We start from the raw sequence: 21,321 nt of genomic DNA, 5'->3' as shown, positions 1-21,321 counted from the left end.
AATCATCAAAAACAGAATTGCTAATTCTTTTTCAATTCATCCATAATATTTTTTGATACTTTCAATTATTTCATTTTTCAAATTCTCTTTGTATTGAAAATTCACTCCGAGATGCTAATATTGGAAAATAGGTAATTCACATCTAGCCTATAACTGATATGAATAACTTCTTGTTCACCTGTGCTTTTTAATGCTGGATCACAAACATCCTAATGCTAATCAAAGAATTTGACAAAATACTCTTACAGAACTTGACATCTACTATTAAGACATTTTAATATTTCAGGGCAAAAAGGAGACGAGAGACTTATGAAAAATGAGACTCTTTCAAAAGACAGACAGAATGACATGACAAATACAACGACTATTGACCAGCACCCTTTCCTTGGTCCTTATAATCCAGATAATCCTTCCAAGACTATGATGTTGGATAAGTCCAAGACCACTAAAGACCAACAAGCACATAAGAAAGACTTTTTCCCAGGTCCTTTCAGTATCCAGCACCTTCAAGAGAAGGCAAATAAAAGTGGGGTGGCAAAGATGAAGACACAGCCTGATCATAACTATGAGCATTTGATAGAAGACACTATTTGGCCTTTCCATATTGATAAACAAGCTGCTAAAGAGAATGCCATGCACATGGCTGAAGTATTGAATAAAACAATGCATAACATGAAACCAGTACAGGAAGAGTCCAAACCTAGTGAAATCTCTGATTCAGCATATGAAGATGTGTTTCCGAACAATAATGAAGGTGTCATCCATCATCCCATTCTTCCCCCTGGTGCTCTCAAGCCAACAAAACCAGGCAAAGAACATAAACACCATCAAATACTTTGGTCCACTTTCCCTGATGAGTCAGAGCAGATAAGCCATGATATAGACCAAGATCCAAGAAAGCCACTCAAGCCTGAATCAGATTACAACCAAAAGAAGCCTCACTCAACTAAAGGGAACAATGTTCCACCACACAATGGCCCGTTGTTTGTAGAGCATGGTAATAAATCTCCTGATCAGTTCCATAATGGAGAGATTGATCATCAAAATCAACACTACATTCATCCAGGTCCTATCCATTTCATCAATCAACAGCATTTGCAGCCAAATCCAAATGTTAAACACCCTCAAGGCAATGCATTCCCCATATCAAATCCTCAGAATCCATTTGTCACTCATGACAAACAGCAGAAAATGAAAGATGTGGGAACTCCTTCACAGGATTTGTTACCATTTGGTAGGAAACCAAGTCATGTGTTTGATGGCCATTTTCCACCCGATGAACTGTTGACCCACTTACAGAATCTACCACAGAATCACAACAACGCACAAAATAAGCCATCTCATTTGCCTCCTGAGGAGATTTTCCACATCATCCAACAGCAAAACCAATACCAGCATCCAGGTGATGCAGTGCAAAACAACAACCACTACTTCAACCCGCAAGATGTGTTTGTTGTGGAGCATCAAGATAAACTGCCAGGTGATAAGGGACAGTACATTGTCAACCAACATGGTTCGCAAAAGCCTGGGCCCACAATTCACATTCACAGCCCCAGCATTCCATCAAATCCCAACTTGAGAGTGGAGGAAATACTGACTCACATTCGACAGCAAGAGGAGAAACGTCGTCAGCAGTTTGTGCATACTCCCCCACAACACGGCTTTGTGCAGCAGAGACCCGTCAATGAACACCCAATCAGACCAATCCCCATCCTGCACCCCCACCCCTCCGACCTGCAACCGCAACACTCTAACTCACCAATATTACTTGGACATCAACTCTCCCAAAACTCTTCATTGCAAGGTACTAGCCAATGGAACTCAATCATAGCCTTCTAGTAACTATCCTACAGCACTCTTCTCTCGAGTAGTTTGTCATCACATATGCATGGGGAGCTGCTTACCTACTGACCAATCAACTCAAAGTATACCCAATTTTGTGTAAAAATATCTAGCTAAATTTTAATGCACTCATTAATGATCGTGAGTTTTTTTTAAATCATTGAAAACATAACTGACAGACGAATGATACTATTCAACAATCCTACTTGTGGATAATAAGTACATCATTGGTTTCTCAAAGGCTACTACTAGAAGTTATATGTGTATTTTATTAAGTTTCTTCTGTTGAAATTAAAATAGATTTATTGGCAACCTCATGACTAAGAAATTTTTCATTAATGAACTATGAAAATATCTTTTGAACAGATTTCAAGTTTCTGCCAATGAATAGGCCTACATACAAATACTTTTGACAGTATTTTTATGAAACTCAGACCATTTTTCATTCGAATTTGAAATAATAAATAGACAGTATAACTTGAGTAAGGTCAAAAACTATTGTAACAGAATTGGGTGAGACTTATGATAACTATTTCTGATTCGACTAATCCTCTAATTCTATTATGTGCATGAAGCTTCTAACAGACCCTTTTTCTTTCAGGTGAAAATGTACTCTTCAATCTATTTATTATTTCTCAATTTGATTTTTCCCTTTCAGTGGTACGGTACGGTAGATAACTGGATGGTAAAACGGTAAAAGTAACTCCCAGCAGTGTATTATATCTTCCGCTCGATAAATGTACTAGGAACTGCGATATGTATATATTATATTATTTATACCAATATACCGGTGCTTTCACTACTACAGTAGCTTTCTTATAATAACAAAGAAGGCTGCCAAATTTAACACTCTTATTTCGTTGTATTATCTTTGCTAATAATTAGTAGTTTACTACACCGTAATTTGCTTTGTAAATAAAAATGTTACTATTAATTTCATATGTTTAAGATAAATATTATAGATTCATTCAATTTGTCTGAAGGATGAGCTGATAATTTCATTTTTTAATATTTTTTGGAATGTCCGGTATCTAAGCTAATGAGATTATTATCCTGAGTACAAATAAAGTTTCAATTTTATTGGTGCTGTAAATTTTTAACAGTTTCAAAAAACTTTAATAATATATGAATGATACATTAAAAATTATTTGTAACACGTTAATTTGCAATGAACAAAAGATCGGTTAAACTAATTTATTGTTACTCTCAAAATTGATCAAGCACAAAACGGAGAAAAATAGATTCAGATCCTAAATGTGAAGATATGATTCTATTTTTATTTTATTTTATGCGTCTATCTTAATTTTTAGGCTTCAACCCTCAACATCTTCCGCCAGGATTCACACAGAACTCTGCTCAGGATCCAAGTAAGTCCACCATTCAATTTTAATGATCATATGCCTTTCTTGTTGTGTAAGCCTGATTATTGACTTATTCATACCGTACGTATAGTTAAATATTCATTTATTTATAAAAGACCAAATCATTTCACTTGTTGCAATGATTGGAAGAGAAACAATAAGCCCAGCCCAACACTGTTAATCTCCCGAATTTCTATAAATAACATTCAAATAAGAAATTCAAAACTTGTTTAAAACACTAAAATAAAATAAAGAATTTTAAAACAACTATTGTGCTATGATGAAGTTATTATCTACTATTGGAATAGGAGTCTTCTCAGAAAAAGACTGAATAATATTGGAATGTGAGATACTAGGGAAACACAGGATATCAGGAAACCACTCGAATACTTATTCACTTTTTGAACAAATTAAAAATAAGGTCAGATACAATAGAAATGTTAATTTCTATTAACACTACTATTTGACATTAACACATTTATTTCAACTACATTGAAAAGATATACTGGGCTAGATTGATTGGAATACGATAATTAATGAACTGGAATTCAATTGATTGGAAATTGGAACACAAGGAATTGATGGGTTTCACGAGTTCGAAGTTGAAAATCTCTTAAATAATGAATGAGAACTTATATTTTTAATCCAATTTTATCTTCCAAATGGTATTCCAAAATAAGTACAGATTTGGATTTGATGAATAATTTTGTACATTTATTTTTCACAGATGAAATAAAGGTGCATACATTGGAAGCGATTGATGAGTCGACAGTGAGATTGGTGTTCTCCGTGCCCTCTGTTCTTGTGGGTCTCCATGGCCGGGTTGAGCTTCGTTACACCGCTGATAAACAGTAAGTAGAAGCAATTTTTCAGAATTTTCCCACTTCAACTACTCTGAATATAATATTTTTTACATATTTGTACAATATCATTACCAGAGTATCAATACAATAATAGGCATAATATATTAAACAGGTTTATAAAAATTGTATCAAAAACAAATCAAAAAAATAATATTTATAAAACATTGAAAAATCAATTTTTTATAGAATTGAAAGTAGTAGTAATAGTAGTAGTACCAGTATTGTAGTATCATGTACAAGTAGCCTATATAATAGGTATTCGTATATCTATACCGACCTCTATAAATTGGACATTAGCTCATGATCAATGATAAAAATAAACTTTTGATTTTATCTTCAACTTCATCTTTCCTCTTAACTATGTATAATGAATTTATCAGGAAATCCTGTGTATTATTGCTCTAAAGATGAAGCCAATATAAAATGAATTTATTTTGAATTCCAGACTGATATTTCAACAGAAAAATAAATTATTTACTGTATTGTTCATATAATTTATTTCTTACTTACAAAGTCCCAATGATTTGATACAGTAAGAACAAGTACCATACACTGTGTTTTTGATTATTTTACATTTTTAAGAATCGTATATAGTATAATATATTTATGATAAATATAAAAATAATGTGATCTATAACAATCGATAATGCAATAATAACATCGTATTTATATCTTATTAATGATTCAATAATTAAGTTGTTATAACATCATATTTCATACATCTTCAAAGCTAAAAATTTGAATGTTTTTATGTCAATTACAGAAATAGCGATCCCGCGACCTGGGAGCAGCAAGTACTGGCTCCACCCAACGATCTGATAGCCACTCCGGAATTGGAATTCTCGCTAGGAAATCTCCAGCCGGATACCTCCTACAAAATCAAGATCTCAGTCATTCTAAGGGATTTAGAGAATTCACCAGCTAGCAAAATTCTTACTGTGAAAACGCCGTCTTCAGGTACCGGTACTTAAAAATAATTAATATTAATTTATTATAATTTTAAATAGTCATTAAAATTAATATTTCATCATATGAGCCAAGTTATAAAACCCATCAAGTTAGAATAATTAATAATTAATTGAGTTATTGATATTAGAATACTTCTATAAATAGTTGAATTCTATAACACTATACAATACACAGTACTAGATACTTCAACATTAAAAAAATATATACCTTGTTTGAATAAATGGACATTTCTAAGTTGAATGTTGAGATACAGTAAATAACTTACTCCGCATTATAACTTGACGACACTTGATAATATTATGTATTTATGTATTGTTCTAGGATTATCACTAATAGACCCACATCAAATTCAATTAATATGTACCTAATTACCATATATGCTTACTTGAATGCTTCGCCAATGACTAATCATTATTATTTTTGATGAAGGCAGTTGTACAAAACAAGTTTTCAACATCGAAGGGCTTAATACAGTTCACTTTACTGTATCAACTATGATTATTCAATGGGTTTTCGACTTCAATATTGGTCAATGATGTGAGACTTGACAAATTGTATTTCAATGATTCCTTAGAGGTCATAAATGTACCTTTCAATCCTTCCAATTCTATGATGATTCCATTTAGAGGAACAGCAATTCACGTAATTGGAATTTAATTAGGTATTAAACACTTTGAATTAAGACTTGAATTTCTCTATTCAGTAAATAGTAAAACTTCATAAATATTTACTGAATTTTTCATTTTGCAGCAGCAACCACTCTACCACCCATGATTCCTGTCCAGCCAGAACTGCAGATTGCTGAGTTGAACTCGACATGGGCTCGACTCGTTTGGAGGAAATTCACTGATTTTGAACTACAATTCATTGACGGAGTACAGTTGCGCTACAAGGAAGTAGATGGAAAGGTACATTTCAAATATAAATTCAATGAAGACTAGAAAATTTGATACAAAACATGAATTCAACTTTTTGAAAAATGTTTAGGATAACTATAGGATTTTTTATAATAGGCACTTTATCAAATGAGTACTTACTTATCAATAATATTTGCATTTGTGATTTTATAGTATTTTCCTATAAAGTATTTTGATAGGACTACTTGAAATAGAAATAAAATACTCATCTATTTTACTATCCATGACGAACTGCAAGTAATAATTCGTTTTTGAACTATTTTTAACGACACTACAGTCTAAAATTAGACTAAAAATAGTTCAAAAACTGAGAAATAAAATAATATTAGGGTACAGGACTAGTAATTAGTTTTTTTCTAATTCAAGCTATCTCTCATTTACTGCAATCTTTCATAAATATGTCAGGATGCATTGCATTTTCTAAAATATAGACAGCACTTTCTGCCCAGAATTAATGAGTTGAAAATTTATTTCGCTAAAAATAGTTTAAAAACGGAGAAATAAAATAATATTAGGGTACAGGACTAGTAATTAGTTTTTTTCTAATTCAAGCTTTCTCTCATTTACTGCCATCTTTCATAATATGTCAGGATGCATTGAATTTTCAAAACTATAGACAGCACTTTCTCCAGAATTAATGAGTTACAGTATTTCTTCTTGGTATTTTTCATTTTCACAACTTTTTTCATAGAGGAGATCATTGTTACCGTATTTAATAAAGCCAATTATTGTGATATGTACAGAATCATTCATTGTTATGTATAAAGTAATTTCTAGCAAAATAGTTTTAATAGTAAGAATATTTTAAGTTCCACAGTGTCTCAAAGTATATATTGATAGGTCATTCTCCAAATTTATTTATTTATTTATTCATATGCAAATACAATCCAGGTAAAAACAACAGGCATTTGCCCAAAACTGCTTCAAACCTTAATTTGGAATACACAAGGTTATGTTACTTACGTAACTTAAATGATAAATTAATTCGCTCACAATTTTGAGTCCAAACTCAGGGGACCTTGAAACGTATAGAAATTTAGAAATTGGGGTACTTTTTTACTTTTTTTCGGAAAGCAATACTTTCCTTACCTATGGTAATAGGTCAAGGAAAGTAAAAATGTATCTACTACAATTTTGAATTTATCAGATTGATCAATTTCCAAATACGAATTCAAACAAAAATCTTCCTACACAATTGCTAAAAATATTGAAAATTTCACTCAAATCCACAATTTTTCCATAAATTTTATCTACCATGTTTTTTGAAGGAATAAAATTTTATTTTGCAAGTTATCAATATTTTTTATGAGTTTTAACAGTGTTGCCATCCTTATTTATTTGTATTATAATTTATCAGAAGTGAACGTTGATAACAATAAACTGTGAACTTTTCAGGTGTATGCAGCAACACCACTGATTCATAGAGCTGTGACCAGTTATGTGTTGGAAGGCCTGAAACCTGACTCACATTACGAGGTGGGAATCTTCTTCATTCCTTTCCCAGGACAAACTACTGAACTGACAGCTACCAATGTGCTTCAGCTGTCAACTGCTATCGAAAATGGTAAAAAACTATACTATATTTATTAATGAATTGAATTATCCAATAATGATGAAGTATTTGAATTTATAAAATTGTCAGATATTGGTCTCAGGCGTATGTATCTACAACAGGCATATGTCAACTGCAATCGAAAATGGTAATTATAACTATATAATAGGCTATTCATTAATGAATTTCCCAATAATACAAAAATATTTTACTTTTATAAAACTGTTAAAAGGAAAGCCGAAATGAAGATGCAGAAATGAGGTTTCTAAGGAGTGTATGTTACTACACTAGAATAGATAGAATAAGAAATACTTATATAAAACTGTTTTTATCGGTTGCTCCTCTGCATGAAAGAATTCTACAAAATAAACGCAACTAGTGCAATCATTTGAATAGAATGCCACTTGAAGTCCAAAACTATAGACCTACTGGAAAAAGAGATGTAGGAAGGCCAAGAAAGAGATGGGTACCGGAACAGGTTAATTAATAAACCTTATCTCTGAAGTGAAGATGATGATGATGATGATGATGATGATGATGATGATGATGATGATGATGATGATAAAACTGTCTCAAGCGTATCATCCTTAAAAATTACTACCATCATCACCATCAATGTCCATCATGATGATCATCATTATCACCATCCCATCTAAAAAGTAAAACGAAAAAATTAATACTTCTGGGATTTTAGTAAAAATGTCCAACCACATCAAAATGATGATACAGGACTCTCCAATCATTTCACGATAATTTATACATGGTTCGGCACTTGTATTGATTATGTGGCAGCAGATCATCTTTTTGGCAGGGAGAGAAAATATTATTCTGTATATTTGTAGATGTAGATCAAAGAGCCAGAGTATGATTCTTCAAATCTTCATGTGCTTTACACAAATTATGTAGCCCTCTCGCGGTAGCGTTAGAGTAGTAGCATAGAGAAACAATAGCATAAGTAGATATCCCATGGTATAGGGCGTTTATGTAGCAACGTTTACTGTTATCTCAAGCTGATAGTCCACGTAGTTCTTTCCTGTGAAGCTTTATGGCGCTGGTAGTCTCTCATATTGTGCCGTTCATACACTTTTACCCCCAAAAAACAGTAAAAATCGACAATAATCGACAGTAATCGGCTTGAGATAACAGTAAAAGTTGCGACACAAACGCCCTATACCATGGGATATCTACTTACGCTATTGTTTCTCTATGGTAGTAGTAATACATCAGTAATACCGAGTATAGTTAATTTATTTGTAGATTTGTACAATATTGAGCAGAGCTATAGTGATATTGCTTATTCATCACACTTAAGAATTCATTGCGAATTATTAGACTTCACAATTACTATGACTAAGTTAGGACGCAGTCGGCCCTCTCTTGCACTTAACTCTCTATTACACAAGATAACAATCCAAAAAAAATACAAATACAAATTTTGGTACTAACCAACAACTGTGGCCAGAATTGATTGGTACCGTAGGCGCTTTTTTGGTGATACAAGTCCATTTTGAATATGGACAAAAATTGAGACCGCTTTATTTTTCAGATTGAATTGAGACAATCTGCTTTTCTTTTTCAGATCCGTACAAGTTCGAGCTGAGCTTAGATGTGCATCACATCAAGGCGTCATCAGTGGAGCTGAGCTGGTCAGGAGTGCCATATCCCGAAGACAAGTTTGTCAACATCTTCAGAGCGATCTACCAAAGCGAAGGCGGCAGGGAGGACTTCAACAACTTCAAAGTAGCTAAACGAGATTCGCCGCCGAGCACGTTGATCAAGGGGCTCAAACCAAACACCAGGTAGGCTTTCAGTGAAACCTGTATAGGCTACAACTTCTGATATTCTTCAACTGAAATATTTCAACATTGAAAATACAGCTTAAAAATTATTAATAGCTGTTTAAAAAGCAATTCAAAGTATAGAAAATAAATTAGCCTACCTAAAAAGTTTTATCCAAGATTTGACAACATTCTTAGCTAAGTTTCATGAAAATTTGATCGCGTGTATAAAAGCCTTAGTCTTCAATCAAATCATTTTTGATTAAATGAAATAAAAATTAATTTATTAATATACAAAAACACATAATTTATTATTGTAAGGGTAATTATTATAAAAAAATATTGAAAACAATTTTTGATAGATAGGTCTATCTATTAAGACTGTTCGGTACACTTTTTTATTATTTAAATTGGATAATATTTTTTAATATAATTGTTGAGATCATTATAAGAGTGAGAAAAAGTGGCAACTGAAATTTTTAAGTGGTCTAATAAGCGAGTTATGGGTTGTTATTGAAGTCAGATTCCGGTTTCTTTCCAGATAAACGGTTGCGACTGTATTATTAGAACTTCTATATTATTAGAAATTCAAAAGATGTATCTTTCCAAACTAAAAAATTTTATTCCCCATATTGTTCATAAATAAAAAAGTACCGGTAACATTTTTTGTAAATTCGATAACTTGTTTATTTTGGCATTAATCGCGAAAAACCGCATATTATTAGAACAAAGCCAATGATATACTGAATGTATTAAAAAAAAACTCTATGGAAACCGTTCATCAAAGTTAGTAGACAGAACGTCTACTAACGTTGACCGTTCATGAACTGGAAAGAAAACGAAGTTTAGAACTTCAACAACCCATAGCTCGCTTATTAGACCTCTTAAAAATTTCAGTTGCCACTTTTTCTCACTCTTATAATGATCTTAACAATTATATTGAAAAATATTATCCAATTTAAATAAAAATAAAAAGGTGTTCCGAACAGCCTTAATAAATTATTTTATATTCCTATCCATATTATTTTCCAATTTATATAAAACACCGATAAATTTTATAACTCAAATATTTTAAAACCGAAATCTTCCAATTCAACTTAAAAGTAGATTATGTGGATTATTTAATGAATTTTGTTTAACGCCTTTGTTCTGTGTTCAGTTTTGTCAATCATCCAAGTATGGACCCGAACCGTAGTCCCAAATTATCCAGTCACAACGTACGGTATATCATCCATTTACATCCATGTTATCCATGAATCTTTGATACTTGAGTTTTATTTGTTGATAGGTATATCCGTATATAGTGCAGATAAATAAGAAAATATTATATTCTTTGTTCCTTTATTTTCATATAGCTTTCAGAATAAAATCATTAATTAATGTTGTGTTATTGTAGGTACCGAATATGGCTAGAAGCATACCTAACAAATGGACGTATAAAGAAGAGCAACGTGAAAGACTTCACAACGAAATTAGGACCTGCGGCAGTGGATGATGCTCATCCAGGTAAATTTTACCGAAATTCTCTCAATAAAGATTTCTAATTTAATTAGAATGCTGTGTAGGTAAGGTAAATTCTTTTATAAGATTTCAAATATCAACGATGTGCAAATTTCATTGGATATGATCATCTTGATCACCTCTTGTGGTTGGGATCCATACAGAGTCATTGGATTGTAAGGAAATATTTTGTAGATTCAGTACTTCAATTTGCAAGAAACGTTGAAATCAAAGTAATTAATTTTCTCAGGTTCCAACTCAGTAATAAATATAATTCTAGAACTAATGAAACCTATATTTGAAGGAATCTACAGACATTGATCTATTTATGAATTGTGGTTCAAATTCAGTAATAAATTATCATTCTAGAACTAATGAAACCTATAGTTGAAGTAATCTTCAGACATTGACCTGTTTATTAATTGAATAATTTGTTGTGTGTATGCAGGTAAACTGGAGGGTATGCCATTAATAAAGAATAATAATATTGTATGAATCAATAATGCCGTTAGTGGAATTGTATTAAATGAATAATGTTTTCTGTGCGTATCTAGGTAAACTGGAAGGTATGCCGTTAGTGGAAGCGAACGACTACTACGGTCCATTGATAGCGGTGTCAATATTGGCAGCACTGGCCATAGTGGCGGTGCTGATTCTGCTGCTGATTCTGGCCAAGAAGCACGGCCACAACAAGGCGCCCATCACTGCTGCCAACACACGCAAAGTGCAGTCGGCCGCCTACGACAATCCCTCTTACAAGGTAGAAATCCAGCAAGAAACAATGGGTATGCTATATTCACAAACATGTTGTTTTAGAAAGCGCATGCTCTGCTCTCTTAGAAATGTTGTCATGAGCTTGGTCGAGAATGTAAATCGTCAAGGTTCACCTTTTCATTTTTATTTAAATTGGATAATCTTTTTCAATATAATTGTTAAGATCATTATAAGAGTGAGAAAAAGTGGCAACCGACATTTTTAAGTGGTCTAATAAGCGAGTTATGGGTTGTTAAAGTGCTAAACTCTGTTTCCTTTCCAAATCATAAACGGTTTCCAAATTCCATTGGAGTTTTTTTTAATACATTCAGTATATCATTGGCTTTGTTCTAATATGCGTTTTTCGCGATTAATGCCAAAATAAACAAGTTATCGAATTTACAAAAAATGTTACTTTTTTATTTATGAACGATATGGGGAATAAAATGTTTTAGTTTGGAAAGATACATTTTTTGAAATTTTAAGAGAAGTTCTAATAATATAGTCGAAACCGTTTATGATCTGGAAAGAAAACGGAATCTGGAAAGTTAGCACTTCAACAGCCCATAACTCGCTTATTAGACCACTTAAAAATTTCGGTTGGCACTTTTTCTCACTCTTATAATGATCTTAACAATTATATTGAAAATGATTATCCAATTTAAATAATGAAAAGTTTACCGAACAGCCTTAATAATATATCAAGGAATATGGAATAAATTAAGGGGTAAATGAATTATAATAAAAATTAATGGTAAATATAAGGGATATATTATACATTTCTTGTTTAGTACTGTTATTAAGAGAAATGGACCACATCATTTCACTTTGAGCACACAATAATATCATAAAGGAAGTAATTACTTATTTAATCTGTGATAATAGGCTGCTAGCAAACTCAAAGCTAAACTGCAGTAGTTATAAGCTACAGTTTCTATTAGTAAAAAACATCATGCCCCTGTAACAAAAGTATGTTAAATTTTAATGGTAAGCCAATTGAAAGGCCACGAGCCCAAGAGAACCAAACAGAAAAGCCTTTTCTTCTTAAATAAGTCTTCTCTGATTAGTTCTCGTGGAAATCAATCACTGTTAAAATTGAACGCACTTTTGTGTAACCGGGCCCATGAAACAGTTAGTAGCAACCTATCAAATACTTTTCCCTACAGTTACATTGGAAAGTGGCCATTGCTGCACTGATTACAGAACGCAAAGAATCACTTTTACGCTCTAGTGCGGGAAAAATGTTTTCTGCACTCCAGATTTGCAACATGACAACGCAAAATAGTTGGTGGGTTATATGGAGGATTAGTGCACGAAAACAAAAATGAAGTTGGTAAGAATGACTGTGGTATAGTGAGGTGCACGTTATAATAATATCAAGGACACCGAGTTCGAGGACAGCCACCACATCAGTGCCACAGCCGCCCCTTCATTCATTTACTACTACATTATTCAATTTTATTTATCAATAATAAAATTACACAGAAAAACATTTGATGCATTTCAGCGAATTTTACCCATAATTACTCACTTTTCATATTCAATGGTAACTGTAGGAAAAATAAAATGTGAAATACGTGCGCAAAGTTCCTCTGCTGCACTCAAGAAGCCTACGGCTCGGGCGTAAACGTTTCTTTCGGTGCAGCAAACTGTCACTTTGCGCACTAGTTGCACAAATAACTATTTCAACATACTAGTGGAATTCGAACGTGGAGAAAGGCGCTCGTAATAATTCATCCAATCACAGTGATAAGGTCCTTCTGACCTCTTGCGATCAGAAGATAGAAAAGCTGGCGCAAATCATGGACTCTCAAAAACCACTATTCGATAGTTCAGAAGCCAACCAATAATTCACTAATATCGTCCCTTCCATAACTCAGACGTCCCTTCCAGACCCTAGAAGAAATGAGGGCCTAGTAACTGGGATAGTGAATAAAATAATGGTAATGTTTTTGAAAAAATCTACTTTGAAATTTAATTCATTTGTAATTAGATGCATGCGTGGATGAATCCAAAAGTACTTCAGATATCATGAGTGTACCATCTCCTTTGTTAATAGATAAGTATTCCATTTCATTGTTCATTGATATTAATAAAAACAATATAAAACTTGTTGTTTTAACTATACATATACTGCCGTGCTACCAATTTTTCCTTAAACGGTTGGAATAGCATTTAACACCTATTAACCTAAGGATAGTTGTCGGCTCCAATGTAATAGATTCTTGATAAATTGTGAATGGATCTATCGCCTATGAATGAGAAATCCAGTTTTCAGAGCAAATGAACTTATAATCTTCAGATGAATTTATACAAATACACAAAGAACTATATCTTATAAGCCTAATTTTTTAGAGTAACTACGAACTAAAATACTTATCTAGTTTTACAGTTGAAAAACAGTGGCTATTGGCTTGAATACACAAATAGCAAATTACGAACAAAATAGAACACTAAAATTTGTTTAAAACTCAATTTAAAACATTAATAAACGAAAATGATTCAGAGCAAAATTTTAGAACAACACAAGTAGCCAGCCATTTTTCTAGAGAGGCAGAACAGGAAAAACCTAAGTTACAAGTCACAGAGCCAACGCCTTGTTCGGTATAGATTTTACAGACACGTCACCAAAAAAATTATAAACTACAAGTTTAGAATTCACACCCTACATCTGTTCTCAATAAAACTTTATTTTGAAACTGTTATTTTAAACTTTCATATATATTCTCTATTTAAATAAACTATTTATTCTGTTTCTCAGCCCCGGTGACACCATGGAACAATGCAACAATCATTTACGATAAAAAAATTCTCCGTCGAAAAGTTTGTCCGTCTATTGATGACTCTGATATTTACTATAAAGTTTCATAGATCTCGAATTGAAGATTCGATTCAAATGTGAGAAAAAATGTAATATTACAATACTTAATATATTTCAACTTGAAAATGGCCAAAGTAGGTCAAAATTAGTCGTTAAAATGTTTTAATAAAAGGGTACTACAAGTTTTATATTGCTTTTATTAATTTGAATAAAGTAGCCCATATAAGTGAAGTGATTTCATTGATATTCTATCTCATTGTAGCCTATTGTATTTTATGTTACCGTAAAGTGTCATATTTCAAGTCATCTCTCATTTTCCATCATTATTGCTCCATTTCCCAAGTTTAAACTTGAGTGAGCATCATCATCAATAAGAAAAACGTTATCCAGATATGTAACAATTGGTTGTGACTACTTCATATTCTAATTCAAATACTATATAATTATTTTATTCATAAAATTCATTTGTTGCCCGCTTGATAGAATACAGTAGGATTTATAACATGCACTCAATCCAATCACTTTATCTTACAATAATTTCTAATATCAATAATAAGGAATGTAAAAACTATTTTATCGTCGAATTGTGAAACTACAAAGCGCTTACAGTTGGACTATTTAAAAATATAGTGCTCAAATTTAAAAGATTATCTGGGCTATTCCATAATTACAATACATCCCTTACTTACTGCCATGGCCATACATATCTAAGTAGATATTTAGCCACACCAACAAAGCCCCTCCACCTCTCTCGATTCTCCGCGACCTCCTCGGTTGCTCCAATTCTCTCCATATCGGCCTTCACTTGACTCCACCATTTCCGTCGTGGTCTTCCTCTCGGCCGTCGTCCTTCTGGATTTCTTTTCAACACTTGATTGAGATTGCTGTCCTCTTTTCTTCTCAAAACATGCTTAGCCCATCTGATCCTTCCACACTTGAACTCGCATACTGAATCTGGCTCCCTATTATAAAGGTCTCGAAGTTCTCTGTTGTGTCTCTTCCTCCACTCTCCTCCCTCATTTATAGGCCCATAGATTTTGCTAAGGACCTTGTTCTAGAATACAATCAATTTCCTTTTCTCCCTTCTATCTAACTTCCATGTCTCAGCACCATAGAGCAATATTGGACTGATAATTGTTTTATAGATTTTAATTTTCTTAGTATGTGATAACAATTTTGAGAACATAAGTTTGTTGCATGCATAGAAACAATACATCCCTAGTTATAGATATTGAATATCCAGATATCCTGCCCAAGAAGTCATGGGAGAATTTTAAAAACTGCAGCCTCCGATCAAGCGTCAATAATTTACTGTTTGTTTTATAGATTTTTTTTTAGATTAATGAGATATATTTTCATATGATCCATCACTTGAGTTTCATATTGACGGATGGTTATTGATTTTTATTTGAATGGTTTTTACCAATAAGTAGGACATACTTCATCATTTTCTTGACAAAACCATCTGAATCAACCTTGATATTTTCAGACTTGTGAAAACGACACCGCAAACGGGAGAACTGAGATGTCTACAATGAATGTTAATCTGAGCATACCACAATGAATGCCGTGGAAACGTGAAAGTCCTACTTCGCCAAAGGCTGCATTTTCCAAGCATCGATTTGCTTTCAACACTCAATCAACTGCATGCTAATCAAATGCAGTCTATCTAAATACTGAGTGCCTTACTAGTCTGGTATCTCGATTGAACGAATCCAAGAACCACTTCGACACTTAGTTGATTTCAATATATTTATACTATTCTCAATAAGCTAGTGTGAATCTTAACATCCAAAACTCTTTCAGCTATAATAATTGGAATCATCAATAATTTAAGCAAATGTGTATTATGAGAGTTTGCTTGGAGAATGATTTTGGGTATCAAAAATTCCATGGAAAAAATGTGTATAAAACATGACATGAAATGCTGGAATATGCTATATAGGCCTAAACGTTGGATTTGTGCATAACATGCGTCCTGGTAATAAATTAGTAAGTCCAAAGTGTAGATTGCCTTTTTGTGTGACAGGACTCCTAAATAATGTCCAAGAAACTGGACCCTGGACAAAAAACATACAAGCTTGAGGGTAGTAGAAGCATACATTTGAAAAAAATTATGAAGTTGAAAATTTCATCAAAGACCACAATACATAAAATTACTTTTACTCTTCACTAAACTCAATACAATTGAACATAAATTGTACAATATAGTAGCATAAACATAAATTGAACCATTTTTTCTAATAAAGAAATCAGTAATTATTTGATAAATAACTGTTGAAATGTTTTTTCCGGTGAATAATATCATGTATATTGTAGCTAAAAGAAACTTTTTAAATAATAACCCAGTGTGACATCAAATAATTTTACTTTTGAATCTGAGATTCTCCTAGAAAAGAACATTCCTTCAAACCGAAATCTCTCACAAGCCGACTCTCAATTCAAGACATTATTGCGCAACATAAACATAACATGTAAACATAAACATAACATGCATAAAAATCACACAGACGAATGTTTATGAATATGTATTTAACAACATTGTGAAATGAACACTATTGAAGGTGACAAATAGATCCTGCCAAAGTTAAAATAATTATAATCTTGAAACAAACTCTAATTGCAAATTACTATCGCTTACAAGAAAAACGTTCTTTTCTATTATTTATAGAGAACTGCTACAAATGTGTATATATAGATCTAGTGTAACTAATTTCATTATTTTATACTTTTGTAATGTGTAAATATATAAATAGGTGTTTTAGATTAGTTTATAATCTGGGGTTTCTTTGGATACTGAAGTCCAAATGCAGCACAACGAATTTTGAAATATGGAATTCAAAAAATTGAATAATATATTTTTGTCCCAAGTGATATCATATTTTGTAAAGATAGACATTGTCTACAATAATGTATTGAAGCTGGATTAAAGAGTGGTCCACAGTAAGGGAAGTGTACATTCATGTTCCTAAAACTAATCACTGGCTCAAAGACTAAATTATTCACTCCATGTTGATTATACAAAATATGTTATCAAGAAGACTATTTACTTAGAAAAAATCATGCTCAAATTTGGGGGGAAATTTGGAGTTATAACCCAATAATAATATATGTGTATCTGTCAATAATTTGTATTCTGATAAAATTCAAATCTATTTTTATGAAGCTTTATTATTTGAGTATATTTTGGTATATGTTTTCCAATCCACTCACGAAAAGTAATGTCCGACTTAGAAATGATTATAACTAATTATAAATTGTGAATAAAAAATCCTGTAAATATAAATGGAGATTAAATTATGTTTATACGAATAATCAGTTTAATTATTTTAAGTTATCCTACATCCAATTAAAATTATTTTAATATTTCAACTTTGAGAGCAAAGGTAAAAGGAGCAGATTAATTGAATTTCAATCATTAAATAGAAAATTATCTACTTGCGATTATTACTATTTTATTGTGAAAAGGAGGAGAATAGATATTATCATAGAGAAATCATACAGGTACGCTGTGAACCAGTGATATTTCTGTATGGTTGGTTATTATACTTTATTCTTGGATATTACTTTTTTTTAACATCTTTATTGCCCATAAAAACAAAATACAAAATAAAAAACTTACAAAAGAAATATTCTAGATTATAATAATATATTATGCTATTTTACAAATAAATTAAAATTACATGGCACCACCCAGCAAGGGCAAAACCCTGACCGCTGAGTGAGAGTATCAGCTGTTAGACAATATAAAAAATTTATTTACTAATAATCAAAGCTACAAAAAAATCGAAGTTAACAATAAATTACTAGTCTAGTAATTATAATATTTGACTGATGTCGAAGAAAAATTTTTGTATCACCCACTTATTTATCTGTTCCATCCTCTGTCTACCCCTATTAGAAAGATATTCTGACAATGCATTTGGCATTATATTTATTATTTTTGAGCTAAGATACCCCAATTGTCTTCGCACTATTGTCAAATCTGAATAGTTAATATTATAAATGTTATGAGATGTAACTCTCAGGTTATATATTGAAACGGAATAACTGTCCCTTCTGGGAAAGACTATAGAGAATCTTTATTTTGTCCTTCTTATGGTGGAACTTTTGTAGTTCCACCGCACCTTTTTACTTTCCTTGCCCTATTACCATAGGTAAGGAAAGTATTGCTTTTTGAAAAAAATTAAGGTACCCCAATTTCCAAATTTCTATACGTTTCAAGGTCCCCTGAGTCCAAAAAAATTGTTTTTGCTCCAACGATTTTGATCAAATTTATACTTGAAATAGTCATTGATAAGCTCTGATGTGGCATAAACTGCCACAAGTCTCGTTTCTGTAAAAATTCCAGGAGCTCTGCCCCATCTATGCAAAGTTTGATTTTAGATTCCCAATTATCAGGCTTTAGATACAATTTAAACAAAAAAATCCAAATGGAAAAGATTGAGAATGAAAATCTCTACAATTAATATTCAGTAACATTTTCACTTTAAATTGAAAATAAGCTCTAAATTCGAGAAAATGTGATTATTCAATTGCAAATTATTGTTGATTCTATTAAATCATTCACTATGAAGAGATAGCGGACCTCGTGTGTCTCCAGCGTTATTGTCCTGTCACCAGCTGGCTCAAATCTTTGAATAGTAGACTTGAGATGCGCGTGAACACTAGCGTCAGGTGATCAATTTTCATAACGGCAAGGAAAGTTGTGTAAGTGCGCCACACCATATTTTTTATTATGCTGTAGGAAATAAAGGTATTTAATTATTTTAGGTGGGTTTCGGACAACCAAATAGGTGATAAAAAAGTGGAAGAAACGTAAATTATCACTCAATGGGCTTAAAATTCAAAGTGTCACGCACTGTCAGAATGAAAATCTGCGAACACCCCATAAAAATCAATGGTATTCTATTTTTTTGTCGTTAGCCGCGGTTGCATTAACGAAAACCTTCCTTGGTACAAGCCAATATTTTATTCATTCACTTTCATTTATTTACTTTCAGCTGATTGGAATGTGATGGTAGAACAGTAGGTCTATTGAATAGAAGTTTTGATGATTTATTATTCCCATATGTTCACTCACATAAATAATCACTAAGAACAACAAGTAACTCCATTTATAATTTTGGACACAAAATTTACTAGTTTGATTTAAAATTTCTCGTCATCAAGTTTGAGCTAAATTCTAGTTGAAATGGCGCAATCAAATTGGGTCTGTTGTCACGATGACTTTGTAAACGATCAGCATAAAGTAATGGATGCAATAGGAGGCCCGACAACAAAAAAGATAAAAGCTAAGTCGGGAGGAGAACAGCAACAAGGATGTGGGCAACCCATCCAAAATTGTGGGCAACCAGCCCAAAGTTGCCCGCCGCCCAAGAAAGAGCAAATGGAATGTCCCGACGATGACGTGGCTCCAGGCGTCACCATGGGCATGAACGATGGCAAGATGGAGCTATTGCTGAATCAGCAGATCAAGATTACGCTTGATATGAAGGGATCGTTGACACCATGCAGCACAGTTTCGCTAAATGTCACATAACAGATTATGGTTGAGGAAAACGTCCAAAATATGAAACACTCCAGGTTAAGGTGAAGATCAAAATTTTATAACAAAAAGTATTGTTTTCCTTACAAAATTATATACTTATGATCAATATTTGTGTTTTGTCAATTCCGATTACAGTAATAGTTGTTGAATCTAACATAACATTATTATGGTTTGGAGAAACGTTCAAAATTTGACTCAAGGTTGAATTGAACAGCTAAAATTAATAAAGCAAAATTAAAGTAATGATGTCCTTAAAAATAATATACTATTCATCAATATTTGTGTTTTTTTTATAAATTCTGATTGATTACACTAATAAAAGTAAAATGATCTTGCTAAAGAGAAAGCTTCTAAAATTAGAGATGCTCAAGGACTAGTGAAAAAAAGTACATAATACTGTACACTCTGGTATTGTATCGCATAACACAGGAGTATTGGGTTTTAGAATTATTATTCTTGAGTAGACTGCAGGTTTCAATTAAAATTAAAAAATCTGGTGTGGCGCACTCACACAACTTTCCTTGCCGTTATGCCGTTCCTTGAAAATTGATCAACTGACGCTACTGTTCTCGCGCATCTCAAGTCTACTATTCAAAGATCTAAGCCAGCTGGTGACAAGACAATAACGCTGCAGACACACGATGTCTGCTATCTCTCCATAGCGAATGATTCAATAGAATCAACAGTTGCCAACAGTTTGCAATTTAATAATCTTATTTTCTCGAACTTCGAGCTTATTTTCAATTTAAGGTGAAAATGTTACTGAACATTATTTGTAGAGACCTTTATGCTTGATCTTTTCCACTAAAAATTTTTTGTTTAAATTGTATCTAAAGCCTGATAATTGGGAATCTAAAATCAAACTTTGCATAGATGGGGCAGAGCTCCTGGAATTTGTACAGACATGGGACTTGTGGCAATTCATAGAGCTTATCAATGACTATTTTAGGTATAAATTTGATCAAAATCGTTGGAGCCGTTTTCGAGAAAATCGCGAGAAACCCTGTTTTTGACAACATTTTCGCCATTTTGAATTGCATTTGATCGAAATTGTTCGTGTCGGATCCTTATACTGAAAGGACCTCAAGTTCCAAATTTTAAGTCATTCCGTTAATTTAGAGATGAGATATCATGTACACAGACGCACATACACTCATACGCACACACACACACACACACACACACACACACATACACATACAGACCAATACCCAAAAGCCACTTTTTTGGACTCAGGGGACCTTGAAACGTATAGAAATTTGGAAATTGAGGTACCTTAATTTTTTTTGGAAAGCAATACTTTCCTTACCTATGGTAATAGGGCAAGAAAAGTAAAAATAAAATCCAACCGATTAGAATAATTTTTTAAACCTCTGTTCAAATAATAGGAGTTAAAAATATATCTTGTAGTTTG

General features: G+C 32.5%; 1 protein-coding gene across 5 annotated transcripts in view; it reads left to right on the top strand.

The window, feature by feature from the left end:
* LOC111045243 (putative epidermal cell surface receptor) overlaps positions 1 to 17,671 on the top strand; it is a 93,214-nt gene extending 75,543 nt beyond the window's left edge. The window contains exons 9-18 of one of the 5 annotated variants that reach the window (XM_039426778.1): positions 287 to 1,804; positions 3,153 to 3,209; positions 3,931 to 4,054; positions 4,830 to 5,023; positions 5,789 to 5,943; positions 7,348 to 7,516; positions 9,084 to 9,303; positions 10,679 to 10,788; positions 11,337 to 11,542; positions 15,846 to 17,671. In XM_039426778.1, the coding sequence (XP_039282712.1) occupies positions 287 to 1,804; positions 3,153 to 3,209; positions 3,931 to 4,054; positions 4,830 to 5,023; positions 5,789 to 5,943; positions 7,348 to 7,516; positions 9,084 to 9,303; positions 10,679 to 10,788; positions 11,337 to 11,542; positions 15,846 to 15,920 (2,828 nt within the window). In that variant the 3' untranslated portion in view covers positions 15,921 to 17,671. Of the gene's footprint in view, positions 1 to 286; positions 1,805 to 3,152; positions 3,210 to 3,930; positions 4,055 to 4,829; positions 5,024 to 5,785; positions 5,944 to 7,347; positions 7,517 to 9,083; positions 9,304 to 10,678; positions 10,789 to 11,336; positions 11,568 to 15,845 lie in introns of all 5 variants that reach the window. The other 4 variants (XM_039426779.1, XM_039426777.1, XM_039426780.1 and 1 more) reach the window with 4 other exon arrangements.
* The last annotated feature ends 3,650 nt before the right edge of the window (positions 17,672 to 21,321 follow it).

This window comes from Nilaparvata lugens, chromosome 4 (assembly GCF_014356525.2).
Source record: "Nilaparvata lugens isolate BPH chromosome 4, ASM1435652v1, whole genome shotgun sequence".
In the NCBI taxonomy this organism is placed as follows: domain Eukaryota; kingdom Metazoa; phylum Arthropoda; class Insecta; order Hemiptera; family Delphacidae; genus Nilaparvata; species Nilaparvata lugens.
Note: the sequence above shows the minus strand (reverse complement) of the source record. Positions and strands in the feature narration are given on the sequence as shown.